Source organism: Hemicordylus capensis, chromosome 1, assembly GCF_027244095.1.
Source record: "Hemicordylus capensis ecotype Gifberg chromosome 1, rHemCap1.1.pri, whole genome shotgun sequence".
Taxonomy (NCBI): Eukaryota; Metazoa; Chordata; class Lepidosauria; order Squamata; family Cordylidae; genus Hemicordylus; species Hemicordylus capensis.
This window is the reverse complement of record NC_069657.1, coordinates 374,637,153-374,652,784: the sequence shown is the minus strand read 5'-3', so window position 1 is coordinate 374,652,784 and position 15,632 is coordinate 374,637,153. Positions and strand designations below refer to the sequence as shown.

Here is a 15,632-nt window from a genome sequence, read left to right as displayed (position 1 = left end):
TACCAGCCATTAAAAGAGCTCTTAAGACAAAGTCAGGCTTTTAGCATTTTTTGAATGTTTTTGTAACAGATTACAGCCTTTGTCTCAGAGTAGCTCACGTGGGGGGGGAAATGCTGAATTATCCCTGGCAAGCTGCCTGGCTGGGCTTCTCATAAAATTAATCTATATTTCCAGTAGAATTAAAATGCCACCGCCACCCCTCAACAGGTGGCATTATCAACAGAGCTTCAACCTCCCTGGGCTTGGGGTGGAATCCCAGGGAAAACTCTCTCTATTTTGCTTTTGGATGAATACTCTAACCTTCCACATGTAGGCCTACACGTGATGAGAAAATTGATAGCTGCTGAGCACTTGAGGACACTTTTGCACCATAGAAATCCCCTTTCCATCCTCCCTTTTTTGTGAGTTAAAAACCAACTCTGAGAGGCTTATCAAAACAAAAGAGCAAAAAAACACCCCAGTTTTAAGACAAGACTGCTTCTGTCTGAGGTTTTTAGGTTTTAAATACACTCAAAAATATTTAGTAGGTTACAAAAATAGGTTGTCTTAGGCTTCAGTTTCAGTTTGCATTTATTTAGGCACGCTTAAAAGATTACAGAGTCTTTTGCAATGCCTTAGGTGGGTTGAGCGTTGGCTAGTGTATCTTATTTTAATTACGTTGCAGGTAAACAATAATAAAACAGTATCAGGAATATGCAAAGCACACACACAAAGATATATATTATCTAATGCAAAATCTGACTGTTCCCTATGCTGAACCCCATTTTCCTTGAAAACTCACCCAATATCTGATGAGAATCAAGCTTCCTGAAATCCTATCTTTCAAGGATCTGCAGTTATTCCATTAGATAAACCTCCATGCTGGCTATGACCATGAGGGAGCAAAACCTCCATGCCCCTCACTAAGCCTTTCCACACACGCTTCTTCAGCACAGACCACCCTTCTTGTTCCCAGAACTCCCAGCAACCGCTCTCTAGGTCCCACCCACCTGGTATACTGATTGCCTGCCTTGGAGTTCACCAGCCTGTCAGCTGAGACAAGAGTTCACTCCCTGTTATCTCTGTAGAGGGAGGGGAGGCTGATCACTACAGTTTTAAATGGTTTTACATTTTGTTCTTTTGTTTCTGTTATGTTTATTGTTGTGAACTGCCTGGAGCCTTTGGAGTCAGACGGTAAATAAACAAACAAACAAATAAATAAATATTTGGTGACATATTGCACAACGAGTGAGCCACCTGTCTTAAGCAACAAATGAATTTGCTGCTTCCACTCCCCTTTAAATCCTGCCAACACAGCTTATGAAGGTGGGGAGGCTCTGTGACTACTAAGGAAAGTGTTCTTGCACTCCCATTATTCCCAATGAGCGTAGCAGTGAGTGCGAAGACACATTCCTTAGTAGCCTCGGTGCCTCCCCACTTTGCAAGCTGTGCTGGTGGTATTTAAAGAGGTGTGGGAGCCGAGAACTTGCTTGTTGCTTAGTCAGGCAGTTTGCTGTGCAGTATATATGTCAGCCATTGTGTTTGGACAAACACTGGAACATACTATTACGTACTGCTGAATCATACCAAGGTCCAACTAGTACTGCATGGTGTAGCAAATAAAGAGTCATAGTACATGGTGACCATTCATTCACATACACTAAGCGGCATGAGTTGAGTTCCATCGAGAGCTTTGCAGAAAATCTTCCCATTAATAACACTTGGAGCCCTGGCACAGATGAAAACCACCAGAGTAATTTGATGCCTGACAAGATCAGAATGGGTATGCCACTAAACTACATCCAGAACAACCAGGGCGTGCTAGCTCTGTCTGAGATTCATGGCCCAAAATGCAGTGGGAGGAGGTAAAAAGAAAATGTCAGTGCCTAACTGCTATTTGAAATTTTTGAGTCTTGGAACAGGTCTGTTTTGCTCACTGAAGAGATACACTCATGCAGTGGTTCCCAACCATAGGTCCCCAGATAAGTTGGATTACAACTTCCATCATCCCCAGCGATGACAACACAAGGAAGAGCAAAGTTCATTTAATATCTTCTCTTGGGGAGAAATGAAATTCCCATTTAACTTCTTGTTCCATTCCATTTTCAAAGGATCTAGCCCAAAGTTTCACTTTCCAAAGGCTTCTTGTTGTGGTAGCTATTTTGAACAAAGAGCAAGAAGAAAAAAAAGAGGTCAACAGAAGACAGGCAAGGAGTTGAAAGCTCTCTACCCAGTGAGCCTTTGGTAGCAGCCGACAGATAAATTCAGACCCGAGGAATGGAGGGGAGACAACCTGATCACAAAGGGAGTCACCATGCACAGAACTGGCTACATCTAGTTTTTTGGCAGCAAGCATAGAAGTGGAAGGACCAAGATGTCAGTGAGCTCAGACCACCATCAAAACATTGGCCCATTATGGACAGTCCTGTCTGTTCCAAGGGTCAAACTACATGTTGCATTTTCTTAACAGGGGTGCTTAAGCCTGGCAAAGCCCCCCCCCCCCAGTTTTGACCAAAAGTTGCCATAGGGGATCTGATCCACATCAGTGCTGTGGGGAAGTGGGGAAGGGGGGTTAGCATCCAGAGAGGAAAGCTGGTCTTGTGGCAGCAAGCATGACTTGTCCCCTTAGCTAAGCAGGGTCTGCCCTGGTTGCTTATGAATGGGAGACTAGAAGTGTGAGCACTGTAAGATATTCCCCTCTGGAGACAGAGCTGCTCTGGGAAGAGCATCTAGGTTCCAAGTTCCCTCCCTGGCTTCTCCAAGATAGGGCTGCGAGATTCCTGCCTGCAACCTTGGAGAAGCCGCTGCCAGTCTGTGAAGACACTTCTGAGCTAGCTAGACCAATGGTCTGACTCAGTATATGGCAGCTTCCTATGTTCATTTTCGCCTGCATCATATTGCTGCTGAAAGTCACCCTGAAACTGCTACTCATTGCAAGCTTGCATCCACTTGCTTCCAGCCACTCACTTAGCTCCAGCAACAATGGCATGAAATGTAGTTTCCCCTAGGCAGGCACTGCAACCCAAGTAAAACTATATTTCTCAGTGTCCCTGGTGCCTGTGATGCTTCCATAGCAGTGTGTCAAGGTCCAGAGGGAGAGGAGGAAACAAAACTTCCTCTGATTCTCTCTGCTGCCAGAAGAGCAGGGGATAAATAATAAAAATGCAGAAACCATATTACTGCAGCAGCACCCAGTTTAGGGGTTCACATTCGGTTGGAGGAAGGGATTCTTAGCCCCATCAGGTTTGCAGGGATGTCATCGGGAGCATGAAGGGTTTCAAACTGAACTCAGAATTAACTGAACTATTTTCCTTTTGGGGAAGGGGCTCCATTTGAGGAGTCCAATTCCAAATGCATATGGGGAAGGTGGTGCCCATCACAAAGCATAGTACTTGTTAGCAGAACAAGCAGTTATAGATACCATAACATAAGAAAGCAAATGCCCAAATGAGAGATGGTGGCAAATCCGGGCATCCACAAGGCTAAGCATGCATCCAGGCATTGTATTTTACAGTTGATCAGCATCCTGAAACAGAGCACCAGTCACCCACAACCCACATGTTCATTCTAGTGTCTATTGCTGCTAGTCCACATAGATTAGCTGTCTGTTCTGCACTACCATAGCTGTTTGAGGCAGCATCTGGAAACAGATACTTCTGGTTTATAGGCAAAACCATGTGTCTTATCACAGCCTCAGGAGCTTGGAGGAATATTGACACGTGGGTCTATGATACCTGTCATATATAGCAAGTAGGTATCAGCATCACTCAGGTTCAGAAATGGAGGAAAGGAGGGAGGGCACCAGTGTAGAAACAAGAGAGGGAAACTCCACCACAAGATGTGGTGACAACCAACAATCTGGATCGCTTTAAAAAGAATTTAGATAAATTCATGGAGGGCATGTCTATCAATGGCTACTAGTTTGGCAGCTATAGGCCACCTCCAGCCTCAGAAGCAAGATGCCTCTAAATCCCAGTTGCAGGGGAGCAACGGCAGGAGAGAGGGCCTGCCCTCAACCTATTGCCTCTAGGCTTCTCAAAGGTATCTGGTGGGCCACTGTGCAGAACAGGATGCTGGACTAGATAGGCCTTGAGCCTGATCCAGCAGGGCTGTTCTTATGTTAACCGGAAACACTTTTATTATAAGGCCCAATGCATTTTGAGTGGGTACACTTCTTTGGGGGCACTAGTAAAGCAAGGCTGAATTCTATATTCAAGTGAGAATATAAAACATTCCTAGTGACCCTTTGGGATTTTCCTTTCCTGTTGCTTCTGATTAGCATCCAGTTTTTGCACATGGATGGAAGGAGAGTTCCAGTCATGGGGAGGTGAACAGAATGAACAGAAACTGCTTACATTCACAGAGCAAGTCTTCTGGATCCAATGCCTTGGTTTTTCCACATGTGAGTGAAGTCCAATAGCACATTTGCCCTTTTGCCTTCTTGGTTGTTCCCCCCGCCATGCCCCAACATTTGAACCACATTTTCTTTTCCTCTTGTGTTGGGATACTGAGCTGTCGGAATGCATGGGCGGGATTTGCTTCTCTGCTGCTCTCCTGGATCAAATCTAAATTTTAAAAGTCCTCCTGCTTTGGGAATTCCATAATTATATATTCAGGGGACATATTAATATTGCAGGCAGCCTGAGTTACCATAGAAACCCAGGGGCTTGCCATCACTTCTGATTGTTCAGGCATGCAGAAACTGCAAACTAGGTCAAAAACTGGCTCATCTGAGTATGCATGTCATCTTTTATGTCAAGGCAAATGGACATATGGAACAAGGACATGGTCGATAGGACATAACCTATTAAATCCACCCATGGTGGGATCTTAGGAACTCTACACATTTTATTGTGCATTGCCTGTACACGGCTCTTTGTGCCGTAACTTACAGTGGTGAAATTTAATCTTTCTTGAGTCTGGGATTTTTAATCAGAACAACAACTAAGGAAGAACACAGATGTATCAGGCAGATGTAGTGGGTGAGTTACATGTTCAGTACACATTGAACTGTCTGTTGCCTCCACATTGTTTATAGCTACAATACAATGCTCAGCCGATGGAAGGGCTGTCTCAGTTTTTCCCCAAATCGTGTCTGCACATCTAGTGAACTTGCAGAGCCCCCTTTGCTCCTAAGAATTACACAAGCAAGCAAGGAGTCTCCCATTATTCCTAAAGGGAGGCTTGCTTGTCACTACAACAATTGTGCAATTCTTAGGAGCCCCAGAAGCTCTACGAGTTTGCTAGATACGAGGATGCAATTTGGGGATAAATTGAGACAGAATATGAATCACTGCTAGAAACCTCTACCAAGTCCCCATTACTTAGTTGCCTTTTTTCTAAACTAAAAGTTCCTTGACTTATTAGTTTTCCTGATTTGAACAGAAGCTGAAACTTTGCAAACTACTCTATCTCCCCTTTATAAAGGCAGTACTATTTCTAGAGTCCTACCGAGACCCGAAGGTTCTCTGCCGACATAACCCAAGTTCCTCATATCAAGAAAATGAGAATGTAACCAGAATACATTATGTGGATCACACATATTAGCATTTGTTGCTGCAACAGGGATGCACAGCACTGAAGGCAGCACCTCTGGCCCTGAAGTCCTGTCCAATCAATCTCCTGCAACTTCTTAGGTGTCACCAAGCATGGCCTGCACAGCTTTAAGTTCTCCTTGTCGTAAGAGCTAGAGCTTCTCAGGATGCTGAATTTTATCCCTGCCACTTCATTTTGTACTTGTGCTGGAGGATCACAAGGCCCACAGACACAGTCAAGTCATGAGGGAGGAACAGGTGAAGGAGGGGAAGGAAACTAAGTGACAGCTTGTCTTGCCATTCCAAAGAAATCTATTTCAACTACAGTTTCCAGGAAAGACGAGCAGACGTGGTGGATGGCCCAACCTCATTAGAGTAAGCAGCAAACAAAAGCAGAACAGATGCAGGAGGTGATAATCTAATGGAAGAAAGATTAAGCCTTTCATCTCCGGACAAAAATAGATACACTCTAGATGTGGCAAAAGAGACCAACCAGCAAGAGGGAAATGGCACTCATTCACTAGCACCTAGCCTGGACGTTCACACCCAGACATCAAAGCCACACAAAGGCTAACTCAGACAACCACATGGTGCAAAGACATTGTGGCATCTCTCTGAGCAGCCACAAGCAGTACAACCATATCAGCAGCTTGGAGTGTGAACAAGGCGTACTGACAGAGACACAGCTGTAAGGCTTCTGGGATCACAGCAGGCAGTGTACACATTGTGAAGCTTTTCTGTGCACCTTTAATGGCTAGACACATACTGGCTGTCTTGAAAAAGAACGAAATATATATGCTTACTAACTTAACAATCTTGTGAATACAAGAAACGCATTCAGCCCAGGACATTGTGAGGAAGAGTTCTCTTTTCACTAGTGATTACCACCTCTAAAGAAAAGTAAACTCACAAGTAGAAAAATGTGCCATCCAATCCCCCAAAGCATTGCCAATCTCTCTCTCCATTGTTATGCAAGTATAGCTACTGGTTGGGGAACCATATATGCAAATCATGAGGAGGCAGTAACTCTCACACCGCATCTCTACAACACAGGCTTTCCTGCTTGTGACTATACCTACATTTTAGGGAGAAAGCAATCTATGCAGCCATTCCTTACAGTGGGGTATATCTTCATGCCATAGCAACCTGAACACCCCAAAAGGTCAGGGACCATACCACATACAGCTCCCTGCATAATGCAGCAGCTGGTACATGTTGAAGGGTGAAATTCCAATTGGAGCATGCTATACAATTTCTGGGTAAATATTTATGCTCAGGAAGGTTAAAAGACTTGGAGAGCTGTAAGTGCCAGTCTTCTGGGTAGGCAAACTGCAATTTAAGCCTCTTCGCAGTGACCCACCAATGACCTCTCTTCCCAGTCTAGAGGCAGACTTGTGATCATTTGAGGCAAAACAAAAAACCAGAGTGAATCATGGGTCTCAACAGAGTATTAAAACAGCACATAAAACAATGAGATGTTATTAAAGCCCCATCACATCCCACTGAATCACTCTTGATCTTCACAGTTCCTTAGGACTCTTTTCCTGCTGTTGTCCACGGAGCCTGACTCGCCATGTGTGGCAAAGATGGCACAAAAAGAGAGAAGGTGTGTGTGCCATCTCTGCTCCACCTTTTGTTCCCCTTCTGGAAAATGGGGAGGCTACCATATGTGGGGTTTTATGGCTAATTTGCTGGAAGCTACTATAGAAATGTAATACATTCTTAGGTGAAGTTCACACATTCCACCTTCAGCTACAGTGAACTGAGTGGCAGATGGCTGCTCGAAACGGCCAAGAAATAAAACAGAAGCAGCAGTCATAACTCGTTTCCCTTACCTTAAGGAAATCAGGGCCAGTTTGTTCAAGAGGCCTGCTGGTTCTTCCACATCATGTTGGGAAGAGTGTGGGCACACAACATCTACACATCACCTAGTGCATGGTCCCACTGCTGCATAACATGGGTGGCTGTGGTTTGTCCAAACCATTCCCACATGATTATGTAGTAGTGGAATGGCATGCTGGATTGGTGTAGGGGAGGAGACAAGTGCACACCTGCTTGTCTCCTACATGATGCAAAGGGGTCAGTGGGCCATTATCCAAACTGGCCCATGCTCTTTTTTAAATTAGATTTTCTGCAATCCCAATACAATCTATAAATTGCTCATGTGACCACTTATATTCTCTTCCACCCACCCAGCTCCTAGATACACACACACACACACACACACACACACACACACACACACTCCTGTGCTACATGACTCCTAGCTCAGCCCCAACTCCCACACATACCACTTCTATTCCCTGCCCAACTCCAACATTTCCTTTCCTTGCCCCACTGGCTATAGTCTGAGGAAACTGGATATACAACAAACAAGGATTCACAAACCAATTCTTCCCTTTTGGCAATTCCATTAGCATCACAGAGCATCACAGTTCATGTTAAGTTGACTGTAGGCCACGTTGGTGTGAATCCTGTGCTGAAAGAAAACCGCCCAATCACAATTCAGCATCAAGATGAATGGAAAAGTACAACCCGTTCAAATTATTCAAATATATTTATTATTTAAAATATGTATATCCCACCCCTCCAAGACAAAATTGCTCAGGGCGCCATTCTATGTATAATTCGATACAGCATTTTATCTAAGAGTTCTGCTCTTACTCTGCTACCCCTAAAAGATTTGTGTCCCAAACACTCTCATCCTGTTGCTCTTCCCAAAAGGAATAAATAGACATGCACATCTACCCTATCTGGTAGCTTTTTGTTAATACACACTATTATTTTTGGAACAAATGAATTGCTTAGCAAGTTTATGGCCTGCCAAAGCTGCAGTGAGGAATGCTTATTTTAACTGGCAGTTTACATCTTTAAGACAACAAAGATACATTTCAGTTTGAGGAACTCATTAATAATGCTTTAATCCACAGGAGTCTCATGTCTTATTTGGATTTGCTCAGCACTGGTGGATTTCTTTTCTTGGCTTGTCCCCTCTGAACTTGACGTGCACGAGTTCCAAATCCCAAGGTCTGCAGAGACTCTGTTATGTATTTCTGGCTGGGGGAGACACATAACACCACCAGCAGCTTTGCATCACCCCCTAAGAAAAAGGAACAAGACATACACTTTCATTGATTTTTCAATAAATTGCCCATGGCACGAATAAGCCTATGTCAATTTCACAAAGCATTTTTTAATGGTGGGGTTGGGAGGCTGAGACAACCATTATTTTCAATAAGCTACAGGGTACGGCCACAAAGTTAACTGTGGTAAAACTATTTGGGAAGTACGAGGAGCAGAGAGTGTGCCCAGCCTTTGCACTGAACTCCTTTAAAACATATTACAAATATTTATGCTCCACTCTTCAGTCCAAAGACTTCCAAAGCAGTTTACATTTAAACACACAAACAACTTCATTCATAAATTAAAGACCAGCATCAGCACAGCCTCCAAATAAACAAACAAATCTAAACATCAACACTAAAAGTTTCAGACAAATAAAAAGGTTCAACTAGGGTCCAACAAGACATCAGAGTTGGCATCAGGTGAGTCTCCCTGGGGAGAAAACTCCACAACAGGGACATTTCCCCCCCTCTGCTCACCACTTGCTTTAATTCAGAAGATGAGGAAACCTGGAGAAGGGCATCCAAGGATGACCTTAAAACTTGAGCAGGTTCGTGAGGGAGAAGGTGATCTTTCAGCCATTTAGGGTTTTAAAAGGTAACCTTGAATGGTGTCCAGAAACAAACCAACAGCCAGTACAGGTATTGCAAGACTGGCAAGATATGTTTAATTCATCTGGTCCCGGTAACATATAGTAATATAGCTGTTGTATTTTGCACTAACTGAAGTTTCCAAATAGTCTTCAAGGGCAGCCCACATAAAATACATTGCAGCAATCCAAATTGGATGTTATCAGAGTATGAATAATCATGGTCAGGTTCTCTGTTTGGATGGTCTGCAGCTGGTGCACCAGTCATAATTGGTGAACAGTGTCATGAGCTACCAAAGTCATTTGAGTTTCCACAGATAGAACAGGATTTAACAGCACCAAGTGTGAATCTGATTCTTAAGGGGGAGTGTAACCATGCCCAGATAAGGCTGAACACCACCTCCCAAATCAAGTGGACCATCTATCAACAGTACTTCTGTCTTGTCAGGACTGAGCTTTACCCTGTCAGTTATCAACTCTGTCAGTGATTTAGCACCTTCACAACCTCATACATGGTGGATGAAAAACAAAAATAGGGCGCCTCTGGACGTACCTTTAACTGTGGGCTCAATGGACCCACAGTTTCCCTCTGAATCCCCTGGCATGCTCCTAGATGACAACGATCTGCACTCTGGGAGACTGCAAGGGGGACAGAACTGGCTGTGTGGGCTTCCTCCAACCCTGGAAGGAAAGCTGTGCCAGCCGATGGAAGTAAAGCAGAGGCAGCAGCTTCCTCCGTTAACTCCAGTTTGGGTGAGTTGCCCAATCTGGATGACACATTGGAGCCTCCAGACCCTCAGTTTGGTAAGTGTACCTTACTACAAACAGAGGGTTAATCTGGAGGTTGGGGGCAGCAATTGGAACCATGGTTGGGTACCGGAAATGTAGTTCGGACGTCACAGGGGGCCAACCTGAGGTGAGTTTGCCTCAGGTTTGCCGTGATGTCCGAAGGCAGCCAGAGAGTTGATATAATCTGCATATTGATGACACCTCACCCCAAAAATCTATATGACTTCATTCAGCAGTTTAATGTAGATGACAACAACATGGGGAACAAAGATAGTCCTATGGACATTTTAGCATAATTGCAATTGTTTCCTAGTAATACCTTCTGGAAATGGCAATAGAAAGATAAATAAAACATGAGTGCAGTGCTCTCAATTCCCAATCCTGACAGCCTATCCAGAAGCCTAAAATAGAAGATGGCATGGAAAATTGCTAAAAGGTCCAGTAAAATTAACAGAGTTGTACTGTCCTTGTATTTCTCCCAGAATATATCATCCATCAGGGTAGCCTAGGCTGTCCCACAGCTAAACCTAAAATGAAATGGATCCAAAAAACTACAGGTTACTCACCTGTAACATTGGTTCTTCTAGTGGTCATCTGTCCTTTCACAAATACGGGCTATGCGCCTGTGCAGAGACCTCATTGGAATCTAGCAAGCTCAATTCTCCTGCTTTGGGCGGGAACCCCGCCCCCAGCCACTATATGCGGCTGCGCCACTCTTCATCCCCTCAGTCATGGAGTCCAGCTTCAGTGAACCCTGCGAGGTGGATGGGAGGGCGTGTAAAAGCACAGATGACCACAAGAAGAACCAACATTACAGATGAGTAACCTGTAATTCTTCGACGTGGTCTCTGTCTTTTACACATATAGGCACATAACAAGCTAGCACCCAAGGAGGAGGGAAGACACAGAAACAATAAGTAATCTGCCAGAAATCTTCTTTATTTCAGAACCATCACATTAACTGAAAATGGACTGCAGGACACTCCTGCCAAATACAGCGTCATTTCAAGCTCTGACATCAATAGCATAATACTGAATAAACGAATGGAGCGAAGCCCAAGTAGCGGCTTGACAGATAGTGTCCAACGGGACAGCCCGATCGAAGGCCACAGAGGCTGCTACAGACCAAACTGAGTGTGCCTTAATAGTAGCAGGCAACTGTTTGTGAGCTAACTGATAACAGAGTTCAATAGTGGAAACTATCCAACGGGATAATGACTGGGCTGACACCTGGAGACCCTTACATGGACCATCATATGGGACAAACAAGGAGGAAGTCTTCCTCCACTTTGCTGACCTCTGGACGTAGAATGACAAAGCTCTTCGGACGTCCAGATGGTGCAACCTCCTCTCCACATCTGAAGAAGTATTTGGAAAAAAGTACTGGTAAGGTGAGAGGTGATGACTGGTGAAAAATGGACACCATCTTGGGCAAAAACTGTATATCAGGCCTAAGAACCACCTTGTCCTTATGGAACTGAAGGTACGGTTGGTAAACTCTCAGCACTCTCAAAACGCTCACCCTCCTGGTGGAGGTCACTGCCACCAAAAATGCAACCTTCCAAGTCAATAGCCATAGATCAATGGAGACCAATGGCTCGAAGGGCAGCCTCAGCAAGCCCTCCCATACCACAGAGAGATCCCAGACTGGTGCCATTACAGGATCATCTGGGAACATGTGTGACAAGCTCTTCAGGAAACCTTTTACCACTGGGTCCTTAAACCAGGAAGCCTGGGTTGCAGGGGAACATGCCACAACAGCAGCCAAATACACCTTAAGTAAGGAGAGTTTCAACCCTGGCTCCTTAAGAGCCAACAGATAATTGCATATATCCTGCACAGAAGTGTTACAGGCATCAAACCCATGCAACAACGCAAACAAACAGAAACGGGTCCATTTATGATCATATGCCTTCCGAGTAGACTGCTTACGAGAGACCACCAAAACCTCCCTCAACCTCAAAGGGAAACCGGCAGGACCCTCCACAACGTCAGATGGAGGGACCGGGGGTTCGGGTGGAGTACTCTCCCCCTCTCTTGGAATAGCAGGCTTGGTAGCATTGGTAGACATAGCCAGTCCACTGCCAATCGTCTCAGGAATAGAAACTGGGGCCTTTCTGGGCTACCACAGGCCAATCAGGATCGCCCTGGCCCAATCCCCTTTCAGTTTGCGCATGACCCTTGGCAAAAGGGGAAGCGGGGGGAAAACATACAGTAGAGGGCCTGTCCAAGACAGGACGAAGGCATCCCCTAGAGACCCTTCACCTTTCTCTCTCCTGGAGCAGTACCTGGCACATTATGCATTGTCCTGGGAAGCAAAAAGGTCCAGTGTCAGGACTCTCCACCTGACAAATATGTCCCTGAGAACTCCTCCGTCCAATTCTCACTCATGGGAAACCACCACCATTCTGCTCAGGGAGTCTGCCTGAACATTCAGGGAGCCCTGTATATGAATAGGGTGAGGCAACACCGCGAGTGCCACACACCAATGCCAGAGGTCTAGAGCCAGAAACAGGAGGCTCCTGGAAGATGTGCTGCCCTGCCAATTGACGTAGGCTTTTGCCATTGTATTGTCTGTCTGTATCATTACAGCCTGGTCCCTGAGCACCAGCAGAAACTCCTTGAGTTTGATGTGATGTGACCTTTCCTTTGGGTCCAGTGGCCGCTCAGGCAAAGCCCTTGCAGGTGAGCTCGCTAACCAAGCTCCAACACGTCTGTGGTGACCACCAAACGGGGACTGGGAGACTGGAAGGGAGCACTGACCTTCAGATGATGGAACTCGATCCACCGCCCTGCCGCCATTCATACCTCACGAGGGGGTATACGCGTTATATGGTTTGGATCCCACAGGGGATCGAACACATCCAAAAACCATCGCTGGATGATGCGCATACAGAGGTGCGCTAAGGGCAGCACATAAGTGGTGGCCTCTATGTGGCCCAGCAGGCGCTGCACTGATCTCATGGACTGTGGGCCTCCTGCAAGGAAGGTAACAGCCAACCTTCTGAGCACCTCTATGTGGGCCTCTGGAAGGAAAACTTTTTCTATGGCTGTATTGAATATATGCCCTAGGAACTGAATCCTCTGGGCTGGTTTCAACTGTGACTTTTTGAAATTTATTTGGAACCCCAGGCCCTGCAGGGTATCGATGACCAAATCCAGCACCCTCAGGACCTTCTGTCTGGTGCTCGCCAGGATAAGCCAATCATCTGCATAAGGCAGTACCAGCAACCCCTTCTCCTGTAGGAACGCCATCACCAGGGCCAGACACTTTGTAAATACTCTTGGCGCCGTTGTTAAGGTCCCACGGCAAGGCTTTGAACTGGTAGGCCGTCCCTTTTATCTGAAAGCGCAGGAAGTGCCGATGTTGCAGGTAAATCGAGACATGATAATATACGTCTTTCAGGTCTAGTGAGACCATCCACATGCCCCTTTCTAGGACAGTCATAATAGTGGGCACAGATAACACACAAAACATTTTGTACACAAGATGTTTGTTCAGGGCCCTTAGGTCTAGTATCGGACGCCTGCCACAGTCCAGCTTCGGTACAATAAAGTACTGGGAATAAAACCCCGGGCTGTCTGGATTGGTGACTTCCCCGATCGCATCCTTTGATAGGAGCTCGGCAACCTCTTGATCTAACTCCTGAGTGTACGGGGTAGTCACCACCCTGGACACAGGTGGTATACTGAGAAACTCCAGGGCATATACCAAACGCACTATTGTAAAGACCCACTGGTCTGTAGTTACCTTGTCCCAGTTCTCCAAAAATGGGGCCAAGTGGGTCCGGAACCGCCCCAAGTAATTGCTTCTTCAGGTACGGTCCCAGATGCTGTTTCTGGACCAGCTGTCTGCTAGGCTGGGGGCCCGGTCTGTATCGGGGTTGGAATTTGCTGTTCTGAAAGGAATGCCCCGAAGGGGAACCATGTCAAGCTGACACTCTCTGAGGCTGGTAAGGCGACCATTTGGTCAACTTCTGTGGCTTAGAGTTTGAGGGCGTGTAGTACATCGAACGAGCCATGCTTCTCAACTTTTGCACTTTTAGCAAAGTTTCATCTGTTTGCTCCTCAAACAGACTGGAGCCCTCAAAGGGCAAGTCCTCCACCCTGGTACGGACCTCATAGTTTAGGCCAGATGGCCACAGCCAAGCATGCCACCAAAGGGCCACGAATGTGGCCATCACTTTAGTGGTGCACTCCATCGAGTGCCTTGCAGAGTACAGTTCCTGTCTGGCCACTTGAACAGCTTCTCGGAAAGATGCCTTTGCCAGATCCCTCTTGTCTTGTGGCAGGAGGTCAAGAAACAGGCTCATTTTCTCCCACAGGAAGAGATTATATCATGTGTAGTAGGCTTGATTGTTAGCCACATGCAGGTGGAGGGTGGAAGCTGATTAAAGTCTTCTCCTGAAGGAGTCCAATTTCCAGCCCTCCTTGTCACCAGGCGTCAATTGGCCATGACCTCTGGTCCTCTGTAATGACACTTCCACCACAATAGAGTTGGGTGCAGGATTGTTCTTTAGGAATGCTCTGTCGTCCTGCAGCTGCACCCGGTAGAAGTGCTCCAGGTGCCGGCTGGGTTGGGAGAGGGTATCTGACTTCTGCCAGTGACCCTTCATAACCCCAAGCAAGGCTGAGTTGAGACATAGAGCAGCCGGTACCTTGGCCTCCAAGTCAATCAAGCTGAATAATGGATCCAGTTCTCCCTTCTGCTGGGTACTGAGATTGATGCCCAGAGCCGAAGCCATACAGGCCACATAAGCTGCGTAAAGCTTGCGGTCTTCTGATGGGGAGACCGGATTCTAATCTGACCGGATATCAAGCGGGGACGATCCGCGAGAAGCACAGTCTGACTCTTGGGAGCTGACATCACCCTCCCCATCCAACTCTGGGGGAGCCAAAGAGTCCTGAGCAATTGGGGTCGAAGCCTCCAGGGAGATCGCTTTGACCAGAGCCTCATCTGGTACTGAGACTGGCAGATCCTGCCGGAGGTGGGGTTGCAGCTTGTTGTAACACCAGCCCTGCAGGGGTTAGATCGTGTCCCTCCATCCAGTCCCATGGGGAACGATGTGGAGAGGGGGAGTACGGCCTCCCTTCAGAGTGTGATGGGGGTCCACGCCAACTCCAGTCTGTTTGAGGACCATATGGTGTGATGGGAGCTGTATTGAGGCCTGCCATAGTCAAAGTAGTTCGCTTGATAGCCCCCAGGGTACCAACTGTAGTCTCCAGGGTACTACATCCTGGTGCCAAGTGTTATAAACTGGCTCTACTGCAACCAACGGAGAATGGTGTTCCATCACTCGGTACCGATCCGAGTATGTAGACTCACATCGGTCCCAATGTGTATAACTTGGCTAACTTGGCAAAGAGTCACATTTTAATGTGGTGATTCTCTTTTATTTAGCAGGGGGAGAGTAACTGGTCCTATCCACCCCCCAGCACACTACCTCCAGTGACTGTTGCTGGAGTCTATCTTATATTTATTTTAGATTGAGAGCCCTTTGGGGACAGGGATCCATCTTATTTATTTGTTATTTCTCTGTATAAACTGCCCTGAGCCATTTTTTGGAAAAATGGTATAGAAATTGAATGAATGAGTGAGTGAGTGAATGAATAAATAA

The 15,632-nt window shown here is 46.1% G+C and overlaps 1 protein-coding gene across 4 annotated transcripts in view; it reads right to left on the bottom strand.

Annotated features, from left to right (window-relative positions):
- Nucleotides 1–8,051: 8,051 nt before the first annotated feature.
- KIF25 (kinesin family member 25) overlaps nt 8,052–15,632 on the bottom strand; it is a 71,854-nt gene continuing 64,273 nt past the window's right edge. For all 4 annotated transcript variants that reach the window (XM_053296835.1, XM_053296842.1, XM_053296827.1 and 1 more), the window contains one exon: nt 8,052–8,613. In XM_053296835.1, the coding sequence (XP_053152810.1) occupies nt 8,456–8,613 (158 nt within the window). In that variant the 3' untranslated portion in view covers nt 8,052–8,455. The remainder of the gene's footprint in view (nt 8,614–15,632) is intronic.